The sequence below is a fragment of the Cydia pomonella genome, chromosome 21 (assembly GCF_033807575.1).
Source record: "Cydia pomonella isolate Wapato2018A chromosome 21, ilCydPomo1, whole genome shotgun sequence".
NCBI classification, from domain to species: Eukaryota; Metazoa; Arthropoda; class Insecta; order Lepidoptera; family Tortricidae; genus Cydia; species Cydia pomonella.
The window spans coordinates 11728208-11743577 of NC_084723.1; the positions used below are offsets into that span (position 1 = coordinate 11728208).

The window sequence follows — 15370 nt, forward strand, 5'->3', positions numbered from 1 at the left end:
TATAAAACCTTTGACAGTTGCAAACCCCATTTTCAAAGAAAGGATTAGGTTTCTATAAAAACTCTATTTTTAAATATTTCATTTGTTATTTATTACCGTCATAACTATTACTTGCATGCATGTAAGTACGTAAGTACATAAATCAGTGCCCCTAGTGTAACTTTGATCGACATCATAACGTGGCGAACGCGTTTGCGTTAAGTCTCATTTTGTATAGGATTTTGAGGTTCCAAAACGTCCCGCTTGGCGCGCTCTTTCGAAATCCAATACAAAATGAGACTAAACGCAAACGCGTACGTCACGTTTGGAAATCGAATTTATTTACACTAGGGGTACAGAAACCACTCGTTAGCAACTTAGCGTATAAGATTAGCTAATATAAGATTATAATAATGAAGTCAAAGTCAAAGTCAAAATATTCTTTATTCAAATAGGCCTAGCAACAAGCACTTTTAAATCGTCAAATTTTACAAATATCATCTTAATCTAAATATCAGAGCAATTTATTGATGCAGTTACCTATTATTGTTCTAAAAAAAACATTGAACTATTATAGATATGGTAAACTTAATAATAAGAATTTCACAAAAAGATCGTCAATCATCAAAATTGTATAAAAATACTAGTCTAGAACCTTTCTAGAATAAAATCTAAATGTCAAAAAATACGGTATATATATACATTGAATTATCAATTTCATCATTAATAACATAACAATAAATAATTCATTCTTTACAATCACACTTAATCCCACGGTGTTTCATCATTCATGTAGTCTTGTGTGCTATAATAGGCTTTAGAGATAAGCTTACGTTTTACATAATTTTTAAATTTACTAACAGACAATTCAGTTATAATATTAGGAAGTTTATTGTAAAATCTTACACAATTACCCATGAATGATTTCTTAATTTTATGGAGCCTAGTGAAGGGCACTGCGAGCTTATGCTTATTTCTAGTATTAATATTATGTATTTCACAGTTTTTCTTAAAACTGGCAATGTTTTTATGTACATACAGAATATTCTCATAAATATATTGACAGTGCACTGTCATTATGTTAATGTCCTTAAACTTATCTCTAAGTGTGTCTCTATGGTACATTTTATATATTGCACGAATAGCCCTCTTCTGCAGAACAATGAATGAAATGAATTGTATATTTGCGGGATGTATGATTGTATATTTATGAAATGAATTGTATAATTGTATAATTGTATAATAACAAAATGAATTAAACAAAACCTTAGTATGAGTCCATATCACGAAATTATATCATAATACTTCCTGTTTTTATGCAAAATGCAATTAATTAGAATATATTAATAAGCGGAATTATTATTAAGCGGTGGTGGCCGAGTGGATATGACGTCAGAAATCAACCCGGAGGTCGCGGGTACAAATCCTGGCTCGTACCAATGACTTTGACGTGTGTCATTTTCTTTGTATTTGTGTCGTCATTACAGATTCGATTTTGTATGTAGTGAGTGAGAAGTGCGACTGTGTGCACGTTTCCCCCCGCAAAAATGGCAGAATGATTTGTTCGTAAGATATCGCTTAGGCTCATCTTAGGCTCCTCCCTTCCGACGTGTCGGAAGCCGGTGTTGCTCGAAGACTCTACCCGATGTTTCTGCTACAAATCTGGAAACAGGGGGCATACCGTGAAACCCGAAATTCGCAAATTGCGGGGATCTCTCTCTTTTGCTCTCTCTAAGACCTAATTAGAGTGACAGAAAAATGCCCGCAATTGACAAACTTCGATTTTCGCGGTTATAGCACAGCTGCTACGCGACGAGCTACGATGTAGCACTATGTGTGCAGTGCAGCAGTGATTAAGAATTAATCTGATAATATATTTTAGCAAATAGATTATAGAATACTGATGTGCCCTCTTGAAGTTTTCTAAAGCTACGAAATTTCTATATAGAAAAAAATCGTAAAACAATAATTATTTTTTTATGGGTAGTTAATTGTGTAGATTTTAATTTAATTTGTTTTTTTATACTACGTCGGTGGCAAACAAGTATACGGCCCGCCTGATGGTAAGCATTCTCCGTAGCCTATGGACGCCCTCAACTCCAGAGGAGTTACATGCGTGTTGCCGACCCTAACACTTTAACGTTGAGCTCTGGCTTACCGGCAGTAACACAACACTATGAGTCTAGGGTTATTTTGCTGTGTTTTTCAGTAAGGTGCTTCCCCAGTTGGGCTCTGCTCCAGATCTGGAATGACATCCGCTGTGCTGTGCCCTACCACACAAAGCGAGATGACATTCACAATGCCCATACATCACTAAGTATTAAAAAGGATTATAAATAAAACAAAGCATAATTCAACAAATGAATGAAATTTATTGTATACAGGTTTTAAATATCCTCGCACATCTTTACACCTACCTAACCAGCCGTCAAGATAACGTAAGATATAAAGATCTTATAGTAAAGGACATTACATTTGGAAAATTCACTTCAAAATGATGCTACGTAATTACAAGTATACGTAAGAAATGGTTCCGTATAGTCTCCACGGAGAGGATTGGCGCGTGCTTTATTAGTGTTGCCAGGTAAAACAAGCGCCAATCCCAATAAACCCCACTATACGTCATCTACAATTCCACAATTTCAAATCAACTTTTGCGTCGCCAAGCGACGGGTTTTGGACGTTTTTTAACTATCAATGTGTCAGTCAATTTGTCTTAAGCTTTGCTTTTCGAATTTTCTCACCCTTTCCTAAAAATTTGACTAGATTTAATACAATTAAGTTATGCCAATCACATTTAAACGCCAATTCGTAACAATTCGAGGTGATTTCATAAATCATCAACCATCACTTTAATAAGGAAGTGAAAATATAAAATATAGTGAAAAAAAATAAACGAAACGCTGTATGAATGCGTTTTGATTTCTTTAATTCTGTTAAGAAAACTAAACAATGATAATTATATAAAACTAAAGGAACAAAATAACAAAAAATATAGAAGCGAGTAAGGTATATTGAAAAAAAAATATTCCATTAAAACTTGTACTCAATAATTAAATAACAATATTATAATTTGATCTTGTTAGCTCCTGTAGCAGATTAGGTACCTATTTATATTATTAAAAAAAAACATGAGCCTTTCAATCAATATTAGGAAATAACAGCGTCTTCTATGTCATACATTATTGGTCCATTGCCTGATTTTTAATCATAATTTTTCTAATCACAAAAAAAAGCTTTACTTTCCAAAGATTTCCAATGCAAAAATTTTCGTTATAAATCCTCAGCAGTGTGATGTTACTCCGTTAAAAGCGTTTTCTTTTTTAATAAATACATGATGATAATATTGTATTTGAATTTTACACTATCCCTCATTTTATAAAGATAACATTATATTTAATATGTCTAAAATTAAATGCTTCGTGTTGTACATAATTTAAAAAAAAACGAATGTGTCAACATTCCACGCTTACTTCAAAACCTTAACTGTCGTACCTTTCCTCAGTAATTCTAAATGTCAATAATAATAAGTCAATTATTGTAGTAATATTACAATAATTATTAAAATTAATCCTCTAGAAATACATACAGTTGTAAAGGAAAACAATTAGTGACAATAAAGGTGAAACTTACATTTACTTAGAGGAAACGCGTCAATGTAGACCGTTCTCAATCAGGCTAGCAACACTAAGTACTTCGTAGTGTTGCCACAAGCAACATATTTCACTGGCGATTGCCAGTACAAAAAATGGTTGCCGTCTGGTTGGCATACAGTCAACTACACAAATACAGGCATAAAACAACCATGCGCACGACACTTGCTCAGAAATCATACTCCTGGCAACATTTTACAAGACCTTCGATTTTTAAATTTAAAAATTGATTACTCAAATGTCAAATTTAAAAATTGAAAGATGAAGCGATCCACGCGACGTTTTCATGCGTTCGGAAACCTGTGTATAAAAAAGTATTTTATAAAATAACTTTCACAAAAATGTCTCGTGGAATTTTTAAGATTCACTAAGTTTCTAGATAAAAATGCAACTTCCCTTCATTGTCTTTTTTGTTCCTGGACCAGTCGAGGACCGTTCAAGACCTAACCTAACCCTTACGGCAAATTGTATTACATTTACAAAAAAAAAATAACAAACATATTAAAGAATTACTACCGGCTACCTATTAATTAAAAATTACGCTACAGTATTTAACTAAAATTCTTAAACTATGTGGAAAAATGATTGAACAATATACAATAAAAATGATTCACTAATAAATCCGGCATCTCTAAGACGAAATGTCACAATTCATTTATTATTACGCATTTATACCTTATTCTTGTTCTTTGAATTTATTCTTAAAATGCAATTTGGTAAATGATAAGTAACATTTTCATCAAGATGTAAATAATTAACCAATTATATGAAACAGCCATTTTTTAAGCTGGCAACCCCGCTGTCTTTTCTTTTTACGTCAATTACGTAAAAAAAAAAACTATCAATTTTTTTAGATGTATTGAGGACCTACCGCGAACCACGTTCGACGTGTTGCCTCTCTGTCGCACTTGTAAATTCGTACGTTAGTGTGACTGGAGGAGGACCTCTGATACCTACGCTATGTCGCTTCCACTTTGACATAACAGGTACATAGTTTTTACAATTGGTAATTATTTACACTTGTAATAGAGATTGCCGTATAACATTTTAAGTGTTAAGGCGGTGTAAACCATTTGTACAGGCCGAGCCCAGGTAACCTGGTTAATGTCCCAGGATACCTGACTTTACTTGTTTCTACTACTTATCAGTCGCAACTCTCTTTATTCGGGCCTCAAGCCCCAAACACTTTGCACAAAAAACATGTATAACATCTCAATATAATATTATAATCGTAGGTCATTAAAAAATAAAGCCGCTTAAAAAATAACTAACGTTACAAATAAGATTAAACAACGTAATGATTTGTTCCCGATGGAAAAAATATTTATATTATAATTAAAAAAAATCTAATAACATTCTAAACGGAATGTTTATTAAAATCTAAAATTCTCTTTGCAAATTGTCCCATCCTATGATTTCTGTACAACTTACATGATTTAACCGTTTTTAAGCTATCAACAATTGTCAGGCGTAACACACAGATTGGTGTAGGTACGTATTTTTAAATTAAATTGTTCGATTTTTGAATTTTTCTCAAACGCAACCGAAATGCGGTCCGGGGTGGCGATGGTAATGACGTCACAAGTAGACAGATTTACATCATACAAAGTTAATATTAAATGCATGATAGATTAAATAAATGTAGATGTAATCTTAAACATTAAAAGACATCGAAAATAAACGTTAACAAAATTGAAAGATGCTATCGACTAGTAAATTTTGAATATAAAAATTTTTGTTTTTTTTTTTCTCTTGAGAATTCATTCGACATCACGGCATTTGGGATATGTATTTCGTTTTTGGATATTTCGACTGTAATTTGAATTCTAGTGCATGTAGACGCCTTTACAGTCAGAATGAAGATGAAATTAAAAAAATGTCGAAATGTCGAGAGTATTCAGGTCCTATTTTGCATGTCGTGGTCTCCGAAGAAAAAGGTTAGGACATATAATTTTAACGTGTATATAATATATGTATATTTCAATTACATACATAATACAAAGACTTCTTAATTTCCATGAGGCGACATTTACACATAACTTACAATAAGTAATCGTACGATAATTCTATCCAAATAGTTTTTACCTAAATTTTACTTTTGGGAGAGCGTATACATTTTTTTCATCTCGTACTTCATTAATATACTTTCGATATAACACCAAAAAATTTCACAAATTTGAAGATATCAATTTTTTTTGAGGATTTTTGGGCTAATAATTTTTAAAGTCGACAAGAATATAATAATGATTATCCATATTTTTGTATAGTCGATAAAACATTTAAAACTTGGACCATGAAAAATAAGAATATATTTTCTTAAGATACAATAATAGTACATAAAATATATAAGTTCACTAGATGTATTTAATGTACGTACGTGTATATATGTATGTATGACACGGCTCGCCAGACCGCACTCGTAATATCTAAATATCACATTCAGTAATATGGAAATCCACGTGTTAGCTTAGACACACTTTAAATTACTATTTTATACAAAATAATAATTGCACATAAGTCCGTTCGTGCCCCGAATATGCGCATGCGTCGCATCGCGTCCCGCTCGCACGCGCTGCTCGCGCGCCTCGCCAGAGAGGGACAGCCGCACCCACCACACTACCCAATAGCGCTAATAATTTCATTCAATATATTACCTATCTAATTATAAAAACACCGCACAAAATCTGCAATAGTTCACTTAAAAATCGATAACATTTACACTCATGGCTAGCTTTATAATTAATTTGTTACATTGTTTTTATTACTTAAAATTATTTAAATAGTTAAATTTCATAACGTTAACTTTTGGTTGTCTTTTACTTAAACACAAGGTCAAAAATGAGGCTTCAAAGATTTGCCAGAATTTGAACAATGGTTTGTCTCCGTGGCTTTCAGTGGTATCCTAACCTATCATTCCATAGGCGATCGCTGCGAACGTCTCCCAGACAGATATCATAGACATCAAATAAATTTTAATTTTAAAAGCACTTGCCGCCGTCGCAAAACACCCACGGCAAGCTATCTACAGCCAAACAGTCACTAACAAAACGATAGTTTTATATTACAAGACGTTGGAAATCCTACAAGTCTTTCCCTGAAAGTTTTATATTACCCCAGCGAATAACACTGTAAGTCACCAAGAGTGGAGCATGAACGTGGTACTATAACTATTTATTGTGATATTTCATAGTAAAGCTGTGATATATTGAACTGGGTGTGTCTGTAGGTAACTATTGTGTTATTTGGTGATTATGTGTCGATGTATATATGTGATAAAGCTGGACTAAAGACGGTTGCGGAACGGAAACGGAACTACGGTAGCTATAGTTGTGTGAACAAATGAAAACCCAGCGTCGGTAATGTAATAAAAAGCCTGTAACTAACGTTATTGTCACTACAACAGTATACATGTAAATAATGCATGAGTTTCGTATGAAAAATCCTTACGATGTAGTCTATTGCACTCTAATGTAACGTAGAAACTTGAGACGGGCACACTTTAACGGCCCAGGCACAGAGTTAGATCCGACCGGTGCGCGGAGGGGCCGAGCGGCCGGCGAGGCCCGCTGACGCCGACATTTACGTTTCGGCCGCTTCCCTCTCCCAACGGAATGTACTTTACATAATAATTATCACAAAGACTGAGGAGATCGGAACGTCTTTCAAAATCCGTGGGCGAACGCGACGCCATTACGTCACGTATCACTGGAAAGGGTAGTACTGCGGATACTAGGCGCGGTCGGGCGGCGCGGCGGGCGGCGCGGGCGGCGGCGGCGGCGACAGCGCCCCGCACGCGGGCGGCGTGGGCGTCCCGTTGCGGGGCCGCATCTTGTCCGCTCGGAGCCGCTGCACCGCTTCCCGCATCTCGGCGGCGAGCTGGCGGTCCGAGGAGTCGATGCGAGCTCGGCGCGCCGGCGGACCTTCCTCGTCGCCTCCTGCTAGCCGCCGAAGGAGACTCGGTGCGTCTGAGCTTGGCGCCGGCGGTCGCGGCTCCCCTGTCAACCGCTGCAGCAACGCCGCACCCGGCCTTTCCAGACTCGACCTTATAATTCCCTCCAGAAAACTCCCGTTCGCCGGCGGTGGCGCTTCTTCTCTAAGCCGACGCATCATATGCGATGCGTAAAGGTCCGGCGCGGGTGGAGCCGGGAAGCTAGCTCCCGGCCAAAAGTAGCTCGGCGGATATCCGGACGTCTCGGGCCCGTTGAGACCGTTGGTGAACGGCTTGGTCATCGGCTTCGGCGGCGGCGGTTTTGGAGGTTGCGGCTTAACGTCTTGAGGCGGCTTCGGCTCGCGTTTACGCGGCCTCATCAGATGCCGCTCTTTGACTTTGTATTCGAGAGTCGAATGCGGCACGCCGTAGTAAGAGCCGGCACGGTGAACCGACATCTCACCTCTCTGCACGGCCTTCACCGCTTCTACCAGGCTATCCCTATCGTAGTTTCTATACTTCCCTCTCTTAGGTCTAGTTCCTTTGCCCGTAGCGGGTTGTCCATTGTTGTTCGTAGGAGCGCGAGAGTTACTAGGAGCCGAGAAATTTCTAGAGCTATCTGGTGGGGTTTTAATGACAGAAACATGCCTGTCTTGTTGAAGTCGCATGAAGTCGTGAGGCCTTTCTAGCGGCTGTTGGAACTTCTGGCTTATACTCTTGGCTATGACGTCGCTCAACGACGTGAAGAGATGTTGAGAGGAAGGCGGGTCAGCGAAGACAGACGCTGGCAGGAGGAGCGGAGACGGTGTATTCAGGGGTGGTTGTGGCGGCAGAATTGGAGTTACAGGGGCGACTGGTGCCGCTGGGGTTGCGGGTGACGGGCTTTTATCGTCAGGAGGTGGGAATGTGGGTATTTTGAGGATGACAGAGGGCGGTGAGTCGGGTCGTTCAGGGTCGGAGTCAGGGTCGGAGTCGGCGGGTTCCGCGGCGAGTCCAAATTTGTTGACCTTGTTGCGGAGGGTGGACCGGGGTATGCCGTAGACGACGGCCGCCCGGCGGGTGCCGAGCCGGCCGGACTGGATATCTCGGAGCGCTGACTGGAGCTCATCTTCGGTGTAGTTCCGCCGCGCGGTGCTGTTGCCGGCCCCGCCATCGATTATTGCGCGTTTCAATCTGTAACAACCAAACAGACATTAATTTGGAACAGTTGCCTGGTGGAAATACTCTATTATGCTCTGTAGAATATAGGTACATTATTGTCAGGCACAGGTTGCAGCCCAAAAACAATCTTAGATCAGGCCAAATGAAGAAATCAGCAGTGTTAAAATGAGGGAAGTATTCCACAGTGTTCATAGTTTTGTATGTGGTACATGATTATGCTGAAGTTTAATCCACGAATAATTAAGAATCCTTTTAATTTAATAGAATAGGATGTTCATGGAAATCTGCAAGAGGACTAGTGCGTCCTATCAGGTTTAATCTTCACGTACCTATCGTGCTAACGCAGTAAAGGATAAAAAAAGCAAAATCCTTTGCCCTATATCACGTGCGGAGGTTTTCCCGATATACCCGGATTGTGCTATGCCACAAGCGACAACGTTAGAACACAACCGGCATCTCCATTTCAGCACCGATATTATACAAAACCCAATCGATAGCTGAATAAATTCATTCCACGGCCCACGATCTGGGTCGCCTGGCTCGCCAAAACAAATAAAAATGCACCGATAGTCGCGGCCATCGACCTTGCATCCTTGCACACGCCCACGCAAAATCACACCCTACCTTTAAACTATAGGGCCCAGAATCCAATGTCAATCATAACGAAAAATAAGAAACCGAGACACAAGATGAAACTGAAGACGGTCATACCCACCAAGCAATTTCCAACTATAATGATAGGGATCGAAAGTTTAATTTGAGAAGCCGGTGGAGAAATAAAGGGAAAATATAAAGATGCATTCATAGTCCGTTATCGGAGGTTCGTGGGTAAATATTTCGCATTTAGCTTATCTTGGATTAATGTGTTGGTGTTTTGAAATATTGAATTTAGATATTTGACCGATTGCGAGCCGATGACCAGGTGTTGACCTATATTGCAGACTGATAAAATGTATTGTTTTGTGTTTTATGACGAACAGTTTTAATATTTATTTGTCTTTCGACTTGGCTATTCTCATATATACCTATCTTTGGCTTTCTTTTGACGGACGTCAGACTATTAACATCTCCAGCAAATCCTGACAATGCCTCGTAGAGAGGTGAAACACGTGTTGAGCTTTATATTTAGCTGGTAGTTTCTTAAATTTATTTGAGTATTATCAATCTATCCAACTTTGCCCTGGAGGATAAATATCTACACCCATTAAACATCTATCTAGAGCAAATTGGAACTGTGTAAACAGTAATCAAGCCACAAATGAATGCGCTAGAAATGATTTTTTATCCATTATGTATTGATGGATATTTCTATGATTTCTCAGCAGATATGGTACCTACTTACCTACATGTATGTATATTTGTCTTCCAGGGTGTCTAAATACGGACAGTTTCACGGTATTCCTGTTTTAGGTACGAAAGTAACTAAGTAACTTGTTTGTACAAAACTAGCACGATTTTTTTGTAATGGAATAGACAAGCAATTTTTTTTATCATTTGAATAAATGAAACAAGACCCTGCTAATCCAGAAGGCGACCTTTTTCAATTTTACGACATTTGTTTGGGTACTTTACAGTTATTCACGTGGGCAACAATTTACAATTATGGGTAATTCCATGAGACTGTAACGTCAGTTACCAATTCTTTCGTGAGTTCTTATATTAATTAAGCAAATTTTAATGATTTTTTAGACGATAGAGATGCCTTTAAGCCGGTATATAGCTTGATGTAGATAGGATGATAACAGATAAATAAATATTGTTTTCTGTTCATTGTGAATTAAGCATGCTATTAGTGTCCAGTAGAATTGACACATGAGAACATAATGTTCTCGCTTTATTATATTGTTTAATTTAGTTTTAGTTTTGGACACCTGGAGACCTTATACATCTCAAAAATTTCATTTTTATTTTGTATTTAATTTGATTGTGTATACCTATATTTTTAATGATTCTGACACTTAGAGACCTCTACATCTCTAAGTAAATTTAAGTTAATTTAAGCTAGTAATTTTGTGTAGCTATGCCGTCTTTTATATAACATACAAGCACAAAATGTTGTGTCTCATAGCTACATGTTATTACTATTTAAATATTAATATACCCCGTTAGCTTGAACATGTCATGCTCGCTTAAAAGTCTTTGCTTACGGTGGCGTCGTTGATCGGGTCGCCACTTTCCCGAATGAAGGTTGAGGGAGGCGATGGCTGAGATACGCGTCATACTCGTGAACGGGTGCTGTTTGTGGAGACTGGTCTGTTTAAGCTAACTTTATTTTTGAGTATAATTACAGTGAGACACCTCATTCGGTTCTCGTATGTTTCTTTTACTCTAATGAATGTTTTAAGTATACGGAATTCTGACTCTTAGAGACTCTATACATCTCTAAGGATAATTTGATAAAAGTCATTTAGTTCTGACATTTAGAGATATTTACATCTCTAAATAATTATTGAATTTATTTTTGTATCTGTTTGTTTCTATTAGTATTATTATTACTTTAGCTGCAAAAAGCGCTGGTGGCCTAGCGGTAAGAGCGTGCGACTTGCAATCCGGAGGTCGCGGGTTCAAACCCCGGCTCGTACCAATGAGTTTTTCGGAACTTATGTACGAAATGTTATTAGATATTTACCTGTCGCTTTTCGGTGAAGGAAAACATCGTGAGGAAACCGGACTAATCCCAACAAGGCCTAGTTTAACCCTCTGGGTTGGAAGGTCAGATGGCAGTCGCTTTCGTAAAATCTAGTGCCTACGCCAAATCTTGGGATTAGTTGTCAAAAGCGGACCCTAGGCTCCCTTGAGCCGTGGCAATATGCTGGGACAACGCTAGGAAGAAACAAAAAAAAGATTACTTTAGCTATTTTTTGTAATTCGACGTTTAGAGACTTTATACATCTCTAAGTAATAATAATAATTCACTTACATTTTCTTTAAACAATAATACTTCAAGTAGTTTGCATTAATATTTTCAATAAATTGTATTTTATACTTAATTGTTGATGTGCTTGTTTTTGCTTGTATATAAATTCCATGTTGACGTGTAAAAGTGCCCTTGTGGCCTATTTGCTGAATAAATGTTGAAGTTGAAGTTAGATATCCAGATATCTACCTGTAGGGCTACGGCAGACATACAGACACTTAAATTTGCTTAATGAATGTAAGAACAGACGAAAGAATTGGTAACTGAAGTTACAGTCTCGTGGAATTACCTACCCTCATATCAAATTTTATATTTCATTTATGTAAATCATTTATAAACTAACCTAAACTAGAAGATTAGTTATTCAAACACGTGAAATAACGCAGTTAACTGGTTAATTTTATTCCATATCTCTTTAATAAAACATTAAATATGAAGTTAAATTTTTGTTCAGCATTCAACGGAAATAACGTATGTTATTAAATTAATCAAAGTACTGCCAATGAGGTAAAAAGATCAACAACCTTTAATCACCATACTCGTACTTGTTTTTCAATATATTTCGAACCCGATTACATTAAAGGGTTCAAGAACATTTCCTGGTACAATTTGTCCTTTTTCCACTCACATTATCTAAATGACGTCGCGTTTCGTTTGCCAAGTCTTCGACCTGATCGAAATGGGTGTGGTTATGATTTTCGTTATCAGTCACTTAATTTTTATGTGTATTTTTATTTAAATTGACATATTAAATTTTATATTATTGCTTATTAAGTTCATTAAAATAATATGTGACCAACTATGAAAGATGTATTTATCCTCTAGGTGCCCAGAGACCTATAAAAAGGTCTCGCGTTTCATTTTATTTTGTATCTTTATTAGGGCTAATCATAATTGCATTTTCCTTTGCGAGTTTTGAATTTTGATGTCTGGCATAAAGCCATTTAAGATATCTAAGTAAGAAGATCGTAAGTTAAAAAGTAAATTTTCGTCTTGATTACTTCATTTGTAGCATTAGTAATCGTTTTAATTAATGCTGGTTCAAATCCTGGCTAAATGGCTTTAATTTTTTATTGTTTTTGATGTTTGCTTGCTCAATAAAAAAACCGGACAAGTGCGAGTCGGACTCGCCCACCGATGGTTCCGTACTTTTTAGTATTTGTTGTTATAGCGGAAACAGAAAAACATCATTTGAGAAAATTTCAACTGTCTAACTATCACGGTTCATGAGATACAGCCTGGTGACGGACGGACAGAGAGACAGACGGATGGACAGCGGAGTCTTAGTAATAGGGTCCCGTTTTACCCTTTGGGTACGGAACCTTAATAACACGGTATTTAATCTCGAACATAGTTTTTGTATTCATGAGTTTTGTACATCGTATTACCTCAAATATGTTATTTTCTAATCAAATAGCTTATTTAAGACTTGGTTGTAGACTTGTACTCGTAAACAAGGGAACTAAATGTTAGAATATCTTTGAAACTTAGCTAGTTTCAATGCAATTCTAGGAAAGTATGTATTCTACCATTTGGAAAACACCAAACATTTAGGATACGCCCGGAAGGCACTAACGAGTAAATATGATTATAGCTACATTCTCTTTAATTTTTTGCAAACATAACTATTAAAGGAGTTGCTACGTTACCAATCATTTATACCGTGTGTTTCCTGTAACACGAACAAATAATTAAACCATATATAGTACTCCTAAAACGATATAACTTTTGATTAACAACTTTTAAAAATTATGAATCCTTTAGATTTTATCTTTTACATAGAAATTTTATTATTATTTTCAATGTACGCTGACAACAGTGTGGTTGACGTTGCTTGTCACGCTTTAAACGTAACAAAATTCGCAATACATTGCGTCTTAGAATTAACTTCAATGTGTAATAAAAATTAAAACCTAAGTTATTTTTAGAAGTTGCTGAACTAATGTTGGTGAGTTTGAAGAATACAGCCTACAGTTTAATTTATTGCTCCTGTTACAGGAAGCACTCGGTATAGAATATACATGACTTTCTCATATATAGGCTCTATCAAGAACTACCGTTATCTTGATTGCATCGACGCGACAGCGACATCTTTGGGGTGATTTGAACAACAAACTAAACATATATCGATTCGAACAAAAACATTACTTAATATATTTCATATTTTCAATCGGCAACGATATATACACCGTTTTTATTGAATTCCGTTAACTTCGGGGTATTGGTAAGTAAATTTAAGAAAACTACATGACATAGTTAATTTTCCAAACAAAAAAAATATTTTTTTAACATTTTTTTTGTTATAAAAAAGTAATTAAATGTTGCATATAGCGTTGTTGTTGCACGGGCATTACATTTATCTTAATCAAACAATTGAAAACTGTGACATGTCAATGTCATTTCGAACACCGATCGTCCGAGATAGTACTTACGTTTAGTAGCAAATGTATTAACCCGTACTAAACACTAATCAATATGTGAACGGGCCCTAAGGTACACACCCGTAAGGGCTTTATAAGATGATAATAATAAAATATGGATTATCTCCGAAATGGAGTTAATTAGAATACCGGTGTCTTTGAGAAAGTTACTTAATTTAAGCCCAGGAATGCACCCTTGAAATTAACGCAAATAAAAAAAAAAACACGGTGTATACAAATCCTTAGCCTTCAAATAAACATTAGGTTTTATCAACCTTTAATTCATTAACGTCAACATTTAACTTCAAAATGGCTACTTACAAAACAAATAAACAGCACTAATGTCTCCTTATCTCATTGCGAAAGCTTCTATCTTTCGAAACTTGACAAATACAGTGTGAAGGAACTGGTATCTGTATCGGGGGTGATTGGCCTGCTTAATGTGTGTTATTGCGAAAGAGTTTAACGCTCGGACGACAAGGGATCCTTATTTGAGTTGAGTCAACCGTGAGACATTTATTTTTCTAGGGCTCGTTTCGGCTTGAAGCATTTTCGCCGTTTCAATTCTTTCTTAAACGCCTTGAAATGTTATTTTCCGTGACCGTCTAGTGGTACGAGATTATATTAGTGGTCTGAGCGATATGATAATTTAGGTCAGAGAATTCGCCATAAAACGAAAGACGAAAATGGAGGACGAGTGCGAAATCGTCTTTTCATACAAACGTAGTTCTCATTTTCCTCTCTCTCACCATAACATTATTGAAATTATTTTGACACGATTTGTTGTATATTGACCACAACTATGCCCCTACGATTTTAGATTGAGTTAGGAGCATTTAAAAAAGTTGTAAAAAATTGTTTTTTCGCTCCAAATTATAATAATCAAAAAATCTAGTAAAGTCAAACGTAGGGTCATAGCCTTGGTTAATATACATAAAATTATGTAAAAATATTTTCCATAATGTCAATATCCAGAGAGGAAAATGGGGACTTCGTTTGTATGGAGAAGCGACCGTCCCGTTTCCTCTTTATTTTACAGATAGTTCTATTTTACAGGATGCGATGAAAATTAGTGCCAAATTGTTTAGAAGGTTTGATAGGTAGCAAATTTTAAATATTTAATTTGTATTACCCGGAACAATTTACTTAAACATTTTTAATGTAAATGAAAGAAAAATCTTAGATGAATTTTATCTATTAAAAGGCAATTAAGAGAAACCAGGCGATTATTTTGACATTTTAATCTGATTTTACTCATCGGGTAAATTTCGAATTCATTAAGTGTTTAAGCTAACTTTATTTTTGAGTATAA

General features: G+C 36.4%; 1 protein-coding gene across 2 annotated transcripts in view; it reads right to left on the minus strand.

Moving 5' to 3' along the window:
• Positions 1 to 2331: 2331 nt before the first annotated feature.
• Positions 2332 to 15370, minus strand: part of LOC133529521 (mushroom body large-type Kenyon cell-specific protein 1) — a 320655-nt gene continuing 307616 nt past the window's right edge. For both annotated transcript variants that reach the window (XM_061867252.1, XM_061867253.1), the window contains one exon: positions 2332 to 8733. In XM_061867252.1, the coding sequence (XP_061723236.1) occupies positions 7362 to 8733 (1372 nt within the window). In that variant the 3' untranslated portion in view covers positions 2332 to 7361. The remainder of the gene's footprint in view (positions 8734 to 15370) is intronic.